This window comes from Labeo rohita, chromosome 18 (assembly GCF_022985175.1).
Source record: "Labeo rohita strain BAU-BD-2019 chromosome 18, IGBB_LRoh.1.0, whole genome shotgun sequence".
NCBI classification, from domain to species: Eukaryota; Metazoa; Chordata; class Actinopteri; order Cypriniformes; family Cyprinidae; genus Labeo; species Labeo rohita.
In genome coordinates this window covers 7946197-7964049 of record NC_066886.1, presented here as the reverse complement: position 1 = coordinate 7964049, position 17853 = coordinate 7946197, and the positions used below count along the sequence as shown (strand labels likewise).

The 17853-nt window shown below is 32.9% G+C and overlaps 1 protein-coding gene across 2 annotated transcripts in view; it reads left to right on the top strand.

Moving 5' to 3' along the window:
* The window catches only part of hipk2 (homeodomain interacting protein kinase 2), a 136954-nt gene that overhangs the window by 84571 nt on the left and 34530 nt on the right, over nucleotides 1–17853 (top strand). For both annotated transcript variants that reach the window (XM_051135801.1, XM_051135800.1), the window contains exons 3-4: nucleotides 10164–10287; nucleotides 14915–15034. In XM_051135801.1, coding sequence (XP_050991758.1) covers nucleotides 10164–10287; nucleotides 14915–15034 — 244 coding nt within the window. The remainder of the gene's footprint in view (nucleotides 1–10163; nucleotides 10288–14914; nucleotides 15035–17853) is intronic.

Below are 17853 nucleotides of genomic sequence, written 5' to 3'. Positions count from 1 at the left end.
TGATTTTGATATCTAGGACAGGCTGGCCAATTACCAATTGGCCGTGATTAATCATAGAATCATAGGGTTCGTATTGGGGTTGTGAAATATCATTAAAATTTCAAATAAACCTTTTTTAAAATGTAATTAATTTACAATAAAGAAATATTTCTTACTATTAACTTAAATGTTGAAAATGGTTGTGCTGCTGAATTTTTTTCCTGATGTTTTTTTTTTGTTTTGTTTTTTCAAAAAAGAAAAATCTTACTGACATCAAACTTTTTATTTATTTATTTAAGCTTCAAATTAATATAAATAAATATTACTTATATATTTTAAGTATTATTTATTATATTTTTTATATCTAAAATATATATATATATATATATATATTTTTTTTTTTTTTTTTTTTTTTGGAGCAGACACAGGTACAAACTACTTCATTTACTTCAGCATGTAAATTACTAAAAACCAGCCAATATGTAAATATATATTTATTAAATATATATATATATATATATATATATATATATATATATATATATATATATATATATATATATGTAAATATATATATATATATATATATATTTATATAATAATGTTATTTTTATTTGTATTATTTATTATTTGTTTTTATTTATTATTATATAGTTTGTGCTTCCTGAATTTTTTTTTTTCAGAAAAGAAACATCTTACTGACATCAAACTTATTTATGAATTTATTTATTTCAGCTTCAAACTCCAAATGAATAAATATTTCTTATATATTGCAAGTATTATTTGTTGTATTTTGTATATTTAAATTATTTATTTTAATTTTGGAGCTGACACAGGTACAAACTACTTAAATTACTTTATTTACTTTATTAGTTAATTTAACCAGTTTTATTTATTTATTTATGTAAGCTTCAAAGTCTAAATGAATAAATATATATATATATATATATATATATATATATATGTGTGTGTGTAATTTTTTTAAGTATTATTTATTATATATTTTTATGCATAAAAATATAAAAAACACAGGCACAAAGTACTTAACTTCCGTCATTTAATTCAGCATATAAATGGCCAAAAACCAGTTAATATATAAATATATATTTATTTAATAAAGTTAATTTTACCCATTTTATTTATTTATTTATTTATTTATTTATTTATTTATTTCAGCTTCAAAATCGAAATAAATAAATATTACTTATATATTGCAAGTATTATTTGTTGTATTTTGTATATTAAATTATTTATTTTAATTTTGGAGCAGATACAGGTACAGACTACTTAAATTACTTTATTTAATTCAGCATATAAATGGCCAAAAATCATATATATATATATATATATATATATATATATATATATATATAGACATATATTAGACATATATTATGTAAACAAACTTTTATTTTGGATGCGATTAATCGTGATTAATTGATTTGACAACAGTTAACTTATTCTAGAAGTTCCTTCAACCCCTGTCACTATTGTATGACGTGTTTTGTTCCAGACTACACACATAAACAAACACAGAATCATTTATTCTGCTGATAACATTTCTGAGGTTGTTTGAATCTAGGGTGTGTGTCTGAGAAAGTTGTGGGAAGAGAGTTCCACTTGTAGCGCATTTCACTTGGGGCCCGACTGCAAATGCGAGAGCGTCCGTTAGGACACTCATTCTGTGGACCTTTTCCTCGAGCAGAAAGCTCTCGACGTGACCCACATACTTACACAGGCTTCTTGAAAGAGTGCTGGAGCGAGGGAGAGAGAAAGGGACTGAGACAGTGGGCGGAAGAGAGAGAAGAGAGAGAGAGTTGAGGGCTCAAGGCTGATGCAGCACCCTGCGGGCTCTTACAGATGGGAGAGAGGGGCTGGGGTCACTCAGGTGGGACACATCTCTCTCATCCCCCCTCTCAGTTTCAGTTTTCAATTTCAAAATGCTTTTTTGGCATGTTTGTTTTACACTGTGTTTCTGAAGAATCAGTAAAAGAAGCCAGAACTGTGACAGGTAGTATTTAATATAATTTTAATAATAAAATTAGGACAAAATATTATAAATAATATAATACATGTTTATTCAAAGTAAGACTTAATAAAAAATGAAATTAAATAATAATGATAAAAAAAAAAAATGATATTAATAATGTGTGAGTTTCTTCATTTTCAGACTGTGTTTTGGTTACTTTATGGTTACGTGTTGATTTAATTAATAAACAATATCTTAAAATAAAATAATAACATAATAAATCATAATAATTAATCTATATATCTATATAAAAAAAAATATTATTTAAAATAAAATAGTCAGAGCACATTTTTAAACTGCATTTTTAAAACATATTTTTTATTTTTTTATTTATTATTAATTCTTTATTATATTGTTATTTTAGATATTTTCTTATTTCATTATTGTATTTTTATTATATTTAATACATAATATTATAAAGAATTAAAAAATAAAATAAATAAATAAAATGGTAGGAGCACATTTTTAAGTTGCATTTTGGCTATCTGATGGTTATATTTTTATTATATTATTAAACAAATCATATAACTACAAATCATATAATAACATAACCATTAAGTAGCCAAAATAAAATCTAAAAAATGTGCTTCTACTGTATTGTATTTTATTTTTTATTTCTTTATGTATTTTTAAAACATTTCTTTTGACTATATTAATTCTTTATTATTTTAAATTACGTATTTTCTTTATTTAAATATTTCATTGTTATTATATTTATTGCATTATACAATAAAGAATTAATATAATAAAATAAATGTTTAATTTAAATCAAAATAAAATCAAAATGAATTAAATTAAAACAAAATAAAATAAAATAAAAAATGTGTGAGTATCTCCTGTCATTTGACTGTTACAATACCTACTTTTGGCCACTTGATGTTTATATGTTGATTGTCATAAGGTCAGATATTCATAGCAGTGACCAGACTGTCATTTGTGCAAGACTGTCAGCACTCTCGCTGTCTCTCTCTGTCTGGGGTGTTGGCATGTCTGTAATTAACAGTCTAAGGTGGAAATGCTGTAGGAGTCTGGGACATGAGGGAGGGTGGGTGAGGATTACGTACACACTGCACAGCCTCCCGCCCTCCCTTTGTTTGTTCATTGGGACTCTTGGACGCCAGGGTGATCTATGGGCCACAATACGGCTCTCTGCAACACAACATCTTTTCCTGTACCTGACTGGCACGCAAGGAAGTTGTCAGTCAAACAAATAGGGATTGATGGATTGTTTTTAAGTGGCATGTTTATTAAATGTGGTTTATTTATTATTTAGTGTACTGGGAGGGGTGGGCAATATTGGCAACACATTCTGTATCAGGATTTTTGCAAATCATCTCTTATGATAAATATATTAAAAAAAAGTGATTCAAAATGTGAAAAATTATGGTCATGTTGATTCAGTAACTGCATTGACTGATTCATTGAGTTTATTCTTTAAAATATTTGTCAGTCGGAATAAAACTTGTGAGTCTGTGAGTCGATTCACAAAAGCCGAATCATAAGAGTCATTAGTTTGCGAATCAGACTACACTGCTCAGTGAGTCACATGTTGATTCGGTAACAACTTTGACTGATTCACTGAGTTCATTCATTAAAGTATTTGTCAGACTGATTCAAACTTGTGACTCTGTGAGTCATTTGTCTGTGAATTGGACTACACTGCTCAGTGATTCACATGTTGATTCGGTAACTGCTTTGACTGATTCACTGAGTTCATTCTTTAAAGAATTTGTCTGATTCAAACTTGTGACTCTGTAAGTCAGTTCACAATAGCCAAATCATAAGAGTCATTTGTTGGTGAATCGAACTGCACTGCTCATAAGTCACATGTTGATTCAGTAACCCCATTGACTGATTCACTGATTTTATTCTTTGAAGTATTTGTCAGACTGATTCAAACTTGTGACTCTGTGAGTTGATTCACAATAGCCAAATCATAAGAGTCATTTGTTGGTGAATCGGACTGCACTGCTCATAAGTCACATGTTGATTCAGTAACCCCATTGACTGATTCACTGATTTTATTCTTTGAAGTATTTGTCAGACTGATTCAAACTTGTGAGTCTGTGAGTCATTTGTTTGTGAATTGGACTACACTACTCAGTGAGTCACATGTTGATTCATCAGACTTATTCAAACCAGTGAGTTTATGAGTGAACTGAACTACATTGCTCAGTAAGGTGGATGCTGATTCGGTAACTGCTTTGACTGATTCACTGAGTTCATTCTTTAAAGTATTTGGCAGACTGATTCAAACTTGTGACTCTGAGAGTTGATTCACAATAACCAAGTCATTTGTTTGTGAATCGGACTGCACTGCTCATAAGTCACATGTTGATTCAGTAACTCCATTGACTGATTCACTGATTTTATTCTTTGAAGTATTTGGCAGACTGATTCAAACTTGTGACTCCGTGAGTCATTTGTTTGTGAATCAGACTGCACTGCTCAGTAAGTCACATGTTGATTCGGTAACTGCTCTAAATGATTCATTCACTAAAGTATTCATCAGACTTATTCAAACCAGTGAGTTTATGAGTGAATTGAACTACATTGCTTAGTAAAGTGGATGTTGATTAATTCACTAAAGTTAATTCATTAAAGTATTTGTCAGACTGATTCAAACTTGTGAGTTTGTGAGTCGATTCACAGTAACCGAGTCATTTGTTTGTGAATTGGACTACACTGCTCAGTGAGTCACATGTTGATTTGGTCTGCTTTGACTGATTCACTGAATTCATTCACTAAAGAACTTTTCAGACCAATTACAATTGGTGAGTCGATTCACAATAACCAAGTCATGATTCATTTGTTTGTGAATTGGACTACACTGCTTACGCAGATTGTGAGAAAGCAAAAGATGTGTTTTGACATTGTGACACATCGTGTTTTATCTTTTTACATCCAATCCAGACTTCAAACTCACATTCACAACATAGGTAAAATAATAAATCTTAGTTCTCGTCTTATTACATAATATAGCATAAAAGTAATTGTGTTTCTGTGTCATGCGAGACGAGAGTGAGCTCTCACAAAAGTCTCCATAACAGTGAAATTTACAGAGAGGGTCATCAATTTGCTTTTTTTCCCCTCACTCTCCCTCATTCTTCACTTTCTGTCTTGGGAATGCTAATGATTGAAGAAAAGGGAGTTGAGAGAGTGACAGCGTCGTCAGCGATTTCCTCTGCATTTTGAGGAGAGCGGGAGAGAGGTTCACAGGGCCTTGAAATGAAAGAGCACTCCCACAAAACGAGCACAATAAAAGGGAGGACTATTTCCAAGGTTGTTTTAGTAAGTTGTGGAGAGATGACCCCACACTCAGACTCCGTGGAGATGAAATCTAAACAGCTCCCCCTGCCTCCCTCATTCTCTTGTTCTCACACTCCTGGACTGTTTGTTTTGTCTCCGTCATTTACCTCCCCTCTTTCTCTTTGTCTGTGCCTCTCTTTCCGTCACGCCAGCTCTTATTTTCCTTCTTCGTCCTCTTCGCTCTCTCGCTCCGTCTCTCTGTGCCTCGCTGCCAGTCGCAGGTGTGCGGTAGATGTCTGTATGTCCCCCTCGGTGAGCCCACCTCACGCAATGTTTATTAAAAGGCACGACGGGAACTTTCGCTGCTTCCGCTGCTTTAGTGCGCTGCGAAGTCATGAATATTAAAATCGATTGCGAGTGGCCAGTCAGCGGGCGCTCAAGGATCAAGGTTTTTGTCATATGAAGGAGGGGAAAAGAATGACGCTGACCATCGGAAAGCTATAAATAACTCCCTGCTGAAAAAAAACAGCTAAAACCAGCCAGCTAGCTTAGGTCATCCAAGCCTGGTCTTGGCTGGTCAGCAGTTTTAGAGAGGTTTTGGGACACTTCCTTAGCAGGTCAGGCTTGGAAACCAGCTGGAACAACCAGTTAAAACCATCCTACGCAGGCTGGGAGACCAACTAGGACCAGCCGACCAGCTTAGGCTGGTTTTAGCTTCTTTTTTTTTCTTTTTTTTTTTTTTTTAGGAGGTCTGGGATCTTCTCTAATAACTGCATTTCTTGTTCCTGGGTAGTCTTTCAAAATTATTATTATCGCTGAGAATCACTTTTTTTCTTCATTGCCCTTTTTTATTGTTTTTATGGCCATGTTAGTATTAATTATTATTGTGCTACCAGTATGCTCAGCTTCAGTGTGAATTATCTGATACTTGATTCTGTCCGCCCACTGCAGCATTCGTGGTTATGTGTTTTTGTATAACGACTACTAATTGACCACTGTCCCATGTTTCACTGTTATAGTTTCATGACTTGCCTATCAATCTGTGGTCTCTTTTTCTCACATTTTATTTTATTTTATTATTTATTTATTTTTTGTTTATTTTATTTTATTTTATTTTATTTATTTTTTTTATCATTTATATTATTTTATACAAATATTTTCTTAAAATATAAAAATAAAAAATAATTTTGTATTTTATTTTATTTTATATTTTAACTACATTCCTAGTTTATTTAATTTAATTAATTTTTTTATTTTACATTTAATTTAAATTTGAATTACATTCCATTTCAGAATTTTTAATTAATAGTATTATTTCATTATTTTTACATTTATATTATTTTATAAAAACAATAATATAAAAATAATAAAATCTTTTTATTTTATTTTAAGTACATTCCTTTTTTATTATTAATTTTATTTTTTGGTATTGTAATTATATTCCTATTTTCTTTTCTTTTATATTTTATTTAATTTTATTTTAACTAAATTCCTATTTTATTTTATTGCTTTTATTTTATATTTAATTTATATTAAACTTTATTTTAACTACATTTATTTTATTTTCTATTTTACTTTATATTTAATTTTATATTATTTTACATACATTTATTATTTAATTTTATTTGAACTACATTCCTATTTTATTGTATTTTTATTTTATATTTTATTTTAAATACATTTCCAGTTTTATTTATTTTTATTATTTTATTTTATATTTAATTTATATTAACTATATTCCTGTTTTATTTTATTTTATCTCTTATTTGAACTACATATCTATTTTATTGTAACTACATTCCTATTTTCTTTTTTCTTTTACATTTAATTTCATATTTAATTTTATGCTATTTTATTTTATTTTAACAGCCATGTAATAAGATGTGATAATGCTGTGGTGATACTATGGTACACTGATTGGACCACGGTACTTTATTACTGTATATGCCGTGGTTCTAAAAGATGACCATTTTCATATATCATGGTATTCATATGGTATATATTATTTATATTAACTATATAGACGTATTGTATTAACAAAATACAATATACGATACAATAATTTCTTATTTGTAGGAAAACGAAGCATAATGGCACAAAGAGATGTAGACTGCAATGAATAGCAGGGCACCGTCTGTGTCTAGTGATGAGTGGTGGTCCGTATTGAAGGTCAGCTGTGATCGATGCTTTTTGACATGCCCACACAGAATGATGTCAGAGCCTCAAATAGCAACTGAGTGAGCATGTGCAAGCGTGTGTGCATGACTGAGGACTTCAGAAAAAGTGCGTTTCTTCCATTTGAAACCAAAGAAGCACTCTTTCACTGTGTGCCGATAACCTTTGCCTGACCTCATATCCACAAAACCATTTACCCTAGAGCAACCCGGTGATTATTTGCACACTGCTGTGGCTCCGATGGGTGCGAAGACCTTCGGAAAGCACCACGTGTTGCTCCTGTGCTTGTTTGCACGATGCCGAGTGGCATTGTGTACAAGAAATGAGACCCGCAGCGTGAGTGCATCAGGCTTTCCATGCAAATATCAACACCAGAAACGGATGTTTGCACTTGTGTGCATAATGTCACCCTTGCATACATGTAAGCTGCACAATGACACGCATGCAAACACAAACACACCTGCGGGGTCACAGCTTGATGCAAAATGAACCACAAATGAACTCTTCGTTGCACATCTGCACGTATGGGAGCTCATATTTCCGTGTGTGTGTGGATCTGGAACAGGGCTGTGAATTTCTCACCACAGATTTTTGCATTACAAGCAGACGTTTTATATGCGAGAGAATGAGGACGATATTTAGTGGCGCGCGTGTTTGTGTTTATCACACCCGCTGAAAGTCCTGCATCAGCAGCTGCTGGTCTGTTTTGCATATGGCATTGGAAGAAGGGAGAGAAAGATTGAAGTGGGATATGCATTTGCATACGTGGCGGCCGTAATGCGTCCTCGGTGTCATAGAGATACTTCGGGCTGGTAGCGCTGTGGCTTATTTGAATGATATCGAGCCGGCGGACCGGCAGGCACAAGGCTGAATGCGATGACATCAGAAGGGTGATGTCATGCTACACACACCTTGCATGAGAGCCAATGGGAGATTTAACTGCCAAACTGAGTCTTTTCCTGCCCTTGTGGCACCTGTCAGAAGTATTTTGTTTCTGTTTTGCTCCAGATGTATCTGCGTTAAGTCTTTGGGAAAAACAGAAATAGAAATAAATGAGATGTCAAATCTGGGGGGTGGGGGATATGAAAAAATTATTATTATTTTGTGTAAGTTTCTAAATAGTTATAATTTAAGTAGGTATTCATTTTGGTTTATAGTTAACAATTTATTTATACATTTCTTGAAATATGTTTATTATTAATATATAAAATTAAAATGTATATATACACACAATTTATATATATATATATATAATTATTATTATTATTATTATTATTTTTTTTTTGGTTTATAGTTAACAATTTATTTATACATTTCTTGAAATATGTTTATTATTCATATATAAAATTAAAATGTATATATACACACAATTTATATATATATATATATATATATATATATATAATTATTATTATTATTATTATTATTTTTGTTTTTTTTTACAGTTTGTACAATTTTTGTCAGTTTGTTATGTGCTATATATATTATGTCTACATAGATATATGTAGAAATAAATAGATATATTTTTATATTTTAAATATTTATTTTATTTTTAAGTAAGTTTATTTTGGTTAACTTTTAACAAATTTAAATTTTATTTTAGATAAGTTTATATATATATATATATATATATATATATATATATATATATAATTTTTTTAATCTAAAATAAAAATGCATTTTTTTTTTTTTTTTTTTTTTTTTTTTGCAATTTTTGTCAGTTTGTTATTGTAAATTGTTTTTAAGTAGGTATTACTTTTGTTACATTTAATATTTTTGTAATATTTTTTGTTATTATACATTTAATAGTTGTAATTTGTTTTTAAGTATTAAATTTTAAAATTCTTAATATATTTTTTATTATTAATATATAAAATAAAAGTTTTATTTTATTTTTACTTTAATCTTTTTACTTTGTAACTTTTATTTTTTTGTCATTGTATGTGTATATATACTTTTTTAATAGTTTTAATTTGTTTTTAAGTAGGTATTAATTTTGGTTAACAATAACAGCACCGGGTACATGCTGGTCTTCCAGTGCTGAATGTTGTCTTACAAATAATACAACTAGTGTTTACAAATGATGTGCTCGACTGACACCTCTAAAACCAAGGTGTCATAATCTGTGTGTGTGTGTGTATAGGTGTGCTGCATTCTGCCATTTTTAAGGTTTGCCGTAACATCTCCATTCCCAACATCAGTCTCTTTGTCTTTTCACACATTTCCCGCTCTCTGTTCCACCATATGGTATTTATTTATCTTCAATCCCTCTATCCAAAAGAGTGTCCCTCCGTCTATCCTCGGAATGATGATTCACAAGCAGCGCCCAGAGTAATGCCGTGTCACGCGCCGTCTCTCTCCTCCCGCCCTCACCCGCTGTGTCCGTGGCAACAAAATGCGTTCAGTGTTTGTCTTTATTACTCAACTCAGTCAACCTAAATGGGTACAATGAGGTCTTACGGCTGCGGCGTAACGAATGCCAGCTTTGGGCTGAATGGAACAGGTTGCACATTAACTGGTTTTGGGCCAAAACATTTCTCTTTCCCTCTGGCTCTTTGTGGTGAAGGACAATGCAAATGCTCCATAAATGTGCACTTAACCATACTTAAACCATATTTAAACAAAATTTGGAATACTGTAGTATATGTAATGTAGTGGGATAATGTATAGAAACTATTTGTTCTGCTGTGACTCTATTTTTGAAGTTCATCCTCTGTTTCTGTGTCTGCAGAGCTCCAGAGATCATCCTGGGTCTGCCGTTCTGTGAGGCCATAGACATGTGGTCCCTGGGTTGTGTCATCGCTGAGCTGTTTCTGGGCTGGCCGCTCTACCCCGGAGCCTCTGAGTATGACCAGGTAGGACTTTTCTAATTCTTTAATGGATTATAATGGAAACAGAATGGAGCTGGGAGATGAAGTCATCCAAGGTTGCATACGTGCACTGGCATTCAGCTAGTCTGAAGTTTTCACTATTGGTACATTTGAGGGTATTTGTTGTACTCTATCCTGGCTGTTCCCATGCGGCTGTTACCAAGGATAGATTGGGACACTCGGGGCACCAGCCTCCGTGGGGAGCCTCCCTTGATGCCCTGCACAGCATAAAAATAGCAGAAAAACAAGAAATGTATTTTGTTACTGTATATACATGTAAATGTGTGACGTCAGTCAGATTTTTTTTCTTTTTTTTTTTTTTTTAAGTGACAGTAAAGAAATTTAAAAGAAAGATTTAAAATAAATGCTGTTTTTTGGAACATTATATTCATCAAAGAATGCTAAAAAAAATGTATTGCAGTTTTCACAAACATGTGAAGCAGCAAAGCTGTGTTTTTTTAACATTGATAATAACGCTTCTGAAAGGGATAGTTTACCCAAAAATGAAAATTACCCCATGATTTAATTATCCTCAAGCCATCCAAGGTGTATATGACTTTCTTCTTTCAGACGGATACAGTCGGAGTCATATTAAAAAATGTCCTGGCTATTGCAAATTTTATAATGGCAGTGAATGGGTGTTGAGATTTTGAAGTCCAATAAAGTGCATCCATGCATCATAAAAAGTACTTCACACGGCTCCAGGGAGTTAATAAAGGCCTCCTGAAGCGAATCGATGTCTTTGTGTAAGAAAAATATCCATTTTTAAAACTTTAGAAACCGTAATCGCACGTTTCTACTAACTGTCGTACGTGGTTTATGAGAGAGTGGCATTCCAGCGGATGCTTAAGAAGGAAACACAAAGTATTAAGAGCTGGGTGTGAAAACTTTTGGAATGCAAGATTAGGGTAAATGTAACTTATTTTGTCTTCTGGGAAACATGCAAGTATCTTTTGTAGCTTCTGAAGGGCAGTACTAAATGAAGAAAATATGATATTTAGGCAAAATAAGAAAAATGTACACATCTTCATTATGTTCAAAAGTTTTCACCCCTGGATTTTAATGCATCGTTTTTCCTTCTATATGTAAATGTTCGTTATGTGAAATATCTTATTCAGGTCAGTACTCAATAAAAAAAATAACATGCATTTTGTATGATCCCTTTTATTTTGGTATAATAATGATCTTTTTGCAGATTCTGCATGGTGTATGTAAACTTTTGGCCTCAACTGTATCATAATGACTTCTAAAGGATCATGTGACATTGAAGAATAGAGTAATGGCTGCTGAAAATTCAGCTTAGCCATCACATCAGTAAATTACGTTTTAAAATATATTAAAACAGAAAGCAGTTATTTTAAATTGCAAAACATTTCGCAATATTATTGTTTTTTTTTTTTTTTTTTTTTTTTTTAATCAAATAAATCTTTCAAAAACATAAAAAAAAAATCTGCAAATCTGAAAAGATGCATGTCTTTTATCTTGCCTTGTGAATGTCACTTTACATTCAAACATTTGATTTTTGTCTTTTTTCATAATTGTGACGTTCTCAAAATTAATCCTGGAAAACTACAAATCATAGCTTCTTATAATCTCAGCTTTGTCAAATGACTCATAAAAATCTATTTTATGTTTGTTTTTTTAATTGTAATTCTAGTTCAATACATGCGTTCATGAGAGAGTGGCATTCCAGCAGATGCTTAAGAAGGAAACACAAAGCATTAGGAGCCAGGGGTAAAAACTTTTGGAATGCAAGATTAGAGTAAATGTAACTTATTTTGTCTTCTGGGAAATGTCAGTATCTTCTGTAGCTTCTGAAGGGCAGTACTAAATGAAGAAAATATGATATTTAGGCAAAATAAGAAAAATGTACACATCTTTATTCTGTTCAAAAGTGTTCAACCCCTGCTCTTAATGCATTGTTTTTTCCTTTTGAAGCATCAGTGAGTGTTTGAACCTTATTATTGTTTGGAAATTGCATTTTGCATTCCAAATATAAGAAAAAAAGTAGCAGTTGTGAGAAATATTCATATTTATGGTATGCGCACTTTATATTTAACTAATTTTAACAGTGACAGTACTGTCGACGTACTGTCAGTGGCATTTTATTGATTTTATGACATCTATTCACCGTTTAATATAAATTGTTGCATTTCAATGTCTTATTTTTTTTCGGTATTACACCCTTGGCATTCAGGGGCCCGTGGATCTGTGCCATAATCCATCCATGGCTGTTTCTGTTTTGTAATTCAGTGGTCAGTAATGATACAAGCAGATAAAGAAATAATGTGTTTCAATTGGAGAATGATTTATGAAATAACATTTTCTGTGTGATATTCATTTAGCGAGATGAAACAGAGGAGTCTTGCTTTATTGTGTGTGTGAGATTGTGTGTATGTGTGGCCCTGCCGAGAGAGCCGTCTCCTTTCTCAGAAAATGGCTGCAAAAACATCCCTCAATTACTGTTTGTGCTTAAGAGAGAGAAAACAAATCTGACTGTTGGCTGGGCCCCTGCTCTCTCAGCTCTCCTGAAATGCTGTGTGTCTGTGTGTGTGTCGTCTCCCTGACTTTCATCTCTCTCTGGCCCCTCCGTAGTTCTGGACACATGCCACAAACTGCCCAATTAGCCCAGATCCCGAGCTCTACAGCGAGGCCTTCTTTTAAAAAATGGTCCTGGCTTCATGGAACAGCCCAGGGCCAATGTTCTAGCTCTAAGCAAACCAAAACTGCCTTTAACAAGCTCTTAAATGCAGCAAAGGACTTTGCAGATTTGTCTCCCACCATTTCTGTGTACTACAGAGTAATAGGATTTTTTTTCCAGCCCCTCATTTGGTGCATTTATGGGGTCTTATGATTGGAAAGCAATCGAATGTTAAGGACTCTGCTCTGTTTACTTCTGATTTTCTTCTAGAAGCAAAACTTGAAGTTATTTCCAGTCTTTGGCGCTCATTTCTAATTACAGCACTTTGAAATCACCAGCAAGAATCTTCAAGAAATTGTAAAAAATCTGCTATTCTATTTCACAAGATGGTAAATGAGCCAAACGTGGTGATCAAGGTCTCTCGAGCAGCTATGAGCTCCAGATACAAGATTGGCCGTTTGGCAGGGGCCGTGGAAGAGATTATTATTATTATTGTGTATTCCTTCGACTGCCAAGCTCTTGTGTTTACGTCTTTCAGGTGTGTGAATGGCATTCTGTGTAATTGCGGCTCCTGGACAGACCTGTAAAAAGAGGGTTTGGCAGGGGAAATCAGTCTCATGGTGACAGCATTCATCACAGATGCTGTTTACTCGGCTTCTAATGCTGGAATGTTGAAGTTGTGTCATCAACGTGGCAGCCAAGTGACTGATATGTTTTCGAGCAGACAAAATGTCATCAGTCTGTTTTAATGCAGCTCACTGTTGCTTTTCCCAGAAGTCCGCTTACAATATTAGTCAAGGTTTCTTGCACAAAAAATGGAATAATTCCATTTTTAATGACCATTAGAATTAAACAGGTTGTTTGTGCTACTGTGCTTTAAGACTTGTGCACTACCTGTCAAAAGTTTTTGAATAGTAAGATTTTTAATGTTTTTTTAAAGTCTCTTCTGCTCATCAAGCCTGCATTTATTAAGTAAATTTTTGAAATATTTGTACTATTTTCTCTTTTTGAATATATTTTAAAATGTAATTTATTCTTGTGGTTTCAAAACTGATTTTTTTAGCATCACTACTCCAGTCACATAATCCTTCAGAAATCATTCTAATATTCTGATTTGCTGCTCAAAAAACATGTATTATTATTATTATGTTGAAAACAGCTAAGTAGAATTTTTTCAGGTTTCTTTGATGAATAGAAGTTCATAAGAACAGCATTTATCTGAAATACAAATCTTTTGTAGCATTATAAATGTCTTTAACATCACTTTTATATCACTTTCTATTCATCAAAAAATCCTGAATAAAAAAATTTACTCATTTATTTAAAAATGTATAATAATAATAATAATAATAATACATGTTTCTTGAACAGCAAATCAACATATTAGAATGATTTCTGAAAAATCATGTGACACTGAGGCCTGGAGTAATGATGCTGAAAATTCAGCTTTGAAATCACAATAATTAATTACATTTTAAAATATATTCAAATAGTAAGCAGTTATTTAAAATAGTAAAAATATTTCAAAATGTTACTGTTTTTGCTGTACTTTGGATCAAATAAATGCAGGCTTGGTGAGCAGAAGAGACTTCTTTAAAAACATTAAAAATCTTACTGTTCAAAACTTTTGGCTGGTAGTGTATGTCATAGAAAAGACTAGAAAATGCTAACCATTTTACTTCCACTATCTGAAGTCAAACAGGGTATTTAACAAGAAAAAATGCATTGTAAAAATCTAATTTCGTTTTTAATACTGTGACTGTTTTCTGTATGATCTGTTTTTGTAGTTTCATTAAAATGACTTCACATTGTGACTGTATATCTACATATATATTAAACCTTAAAGCAAGCACGAAAATCCCCTTTTCCATCCCCCTTCCAAGTATACATATCTAAGCAGTGAATATCCAGGACAAAATGTGTGACGTTAGTTGTAAATCTCCTAACGCCTGTGTTTATGTCTTCCACCAGATCCGGTACATCTCTCAAACGCAGGGCTTGCCAGCGGAGTATCTGTTAAGCGCAGGGACGAAAACAACCAGGTTTTTCAACAGAGACCCCGACTCCACCTATCCTCTATGGAGACTGAAGGTAAACTCCCTCGCCCTGTTTCTCTTTCTCACTTCCTTAATTAGTCTCACTTGGTTCGCATATAATATGCAGCGACAGTGTTTTTTTCTCCCATTCCCTCACTGTCTAAACTAAGTTAAATTGACGCATCCACTACACCCTGTAAACAGACCAAGAGGCTAATGTGAGCTAAATGGGTTTTGTGTGAGAGGACTTGACAACCGAAGCGACGTGGGATAAATCCCGCTTAACGTCCCATTCTCTTTCATTCTTCCGTCCCTTTATGCTCTGTTTCTCTCCACATTCCCCCATCCGTACTGGGCCGGTGGCTGGCTGCCCATAGTCAGTAGAGTTTCTCTCTAGATTAACTTTTGGTGAACTTTGCAAAGCTTCACATGGGGAAACTTTGATATTATTGAACCTCAATGCAACTCCAAGCTGCATTCCTAACCCCCCATATATATGATACTGATCCAATAAAACTAGAAAAATGGGTCTTCCTGCATAGTCAATACCGCTTTAAACATTTTGGCCCTTTTTTTTGTCTTGGACTGTAGAAATACTCAACCTAGTGTCAAGTACTTCCCAGAGATAAGGTTTTATCTTTTATAGTTCAGGAATCTTAATGGAGTTCTCAATTATGTTATGTCAACTTTGCCTCAGATGTTTCTCCCAAAATGATAAAAATAGAAACATACTGTTGATTTACGATTAATGTGGATAGGAAAGCCCAAATAATTTGGACGTAAAAGGGATTTTTGAGAAATAGGTTCCTACTAGCAATTTGAATTTCATTGCTGCCTAAGAGAAGCAGTTGGGATATGAATGAATTTAATATGTGAGTTTTCTTTACTGTGGGTTTCGTTCCAAATTTCAGTATTTCTTTCCGTGTTGTAAGTCACTTTACTTTTCCCAATTGATTTTAAGTGTTTCATGATGTTCCTCCAAGTGGTAGTCCACCCAAAAATGAAAGGTCTGTCATCATTTACTCACTCATGTCAAACCTCTATGCAATTCTTTCTTCTACTGAAAAGATATTTTGAATAATGTTGATTACCAGACTTTCATTGTATGGACAAAAAATACAATGGAAGTCAATGGAGATGGGAACTATTTACTATTACCAGCATTCTGCAGAATATCTTCTTTCATGTTCCACAGAAGCAAGAAAGTCATACAAATTTGGAACGACATGAGAGTGAGTAAATGACTTGTCATTTTTTCGATGAACTACCCCTTTAAAGAGCAAGTCATATGGTTTTTTAAAGTGTCCATTTCAAAACAAAAATTCGAACCAGCTTTGAGCGTAATGTCTGTAAACCCCTCCCTTCCATAAGCCTACTCTGCGCTGATTGGTCAGCTGGCCAAGTTTGTTGTGACTGGCACAGAGAGGAGTAGTTGAGCAAGTTAGCGATTATTACCATCTGTGTTGCCAGGTCCTCAGGTTAAAGCGACCCCAATAACGTCATATTAATCCCCTGCAATGTGAATTTACCAGAGGAACCCAGACAAAAAAATGTGTGTTTTACACCCCGATTTTTATTGGGGGACCCTTCTCAAAACACGATTAGGCTAGTTTTGAGTAGCAATTGGGCAGATTTTGTTGTGAAAACCTGGCAACCCTGATCCTTCTTTACATAAAACAGAAATATAGTGCTCTAGTCCGTTCTTAAAATAATTACATAAAACATTCACTCATGTAATTCAAACCTCTATGCAATACTTTCTTCTACTTAAAAGAAGATATTTCGAATAATGTTGATAGCCAGTTTTAGTTCCCATTGACATTCATGGACAAAAATACAATGGAAGTCAACGGAGATGGAAACTATTTGGTTACCAACATTCTTCAGAATATCTTCTTTCATGTTCCACAGAAGCAGGTAAATGGCTTGTCATTTTTGGATGAACTATCCCTTTAAAGTCCCCATGAAATCAAAATGCAAGTTTTTTTTTTTTTTTTTGCTTTTAGTATGAATATGTTAGCTTTAAGGTTATCTGTAAGCAGTGTTAATTTTGACAGCAAATTGTGATTTAGTCATAGTCTTTTGACTAAAATGCCATTTAGTTTTAGTCATATTTTAGTCATCTGAATTGTTTTGGTTTTAGTCTAGTTTTAAATATCACAAGATTTTAGTTGAGTAAATCTAAAGTAAACTTAGCTAAAACCGAATGGGTTTAATTACAGTGTAATTTATTTATTAAGCATTTCTCTAAAATTACAGAACTCATTGTATAGGTTTGCTATTAAGGTTTTATCATGATAGACACATTTAACTGCTGTGACACACAATATGCCTTTATGTTAAACTTAAATGAAACCACTTCTCATGAAGAAACAAGAACATGGTCTTCTTTTCAGTTAAATGCTAATGGTTATATAGGCTAATTATGCATTGTTTATAACAATTTGTTTACTTCATTCTTCATTCTTTTGAGCAGACAAATTTATTTATATAAATAAATTTTGATTAATCTTTAAGGCTAAAGTGATTCAGTCAACAGCAGTTGAGTTTAGAGTGATTTTCTTTTCTTTTGTTGCTTGATTAACATCAATGATACAGACAATAGCAACTAAATTAGGCTGCTGTCCCTTCAAAACCGAATGCACAAATGTAATGTACTGAACATGTCCGATATTCTCCCAGCTGTTTACGTTCATCTAAGATGAAAAGAGTACTTGTGCACTGTGTAATGAGAGGCACTGTTTCGGTGTCGTCAAATTTATCCATATGTCTGCTCTTCTCTTACTCCCAGATATTAAAGCCATAAGCCCCAAGATATTGTGGTTTACAGTGAATTTATAACAGTTAAGCAGGTTTTAGGCATTCGTTTCGCGT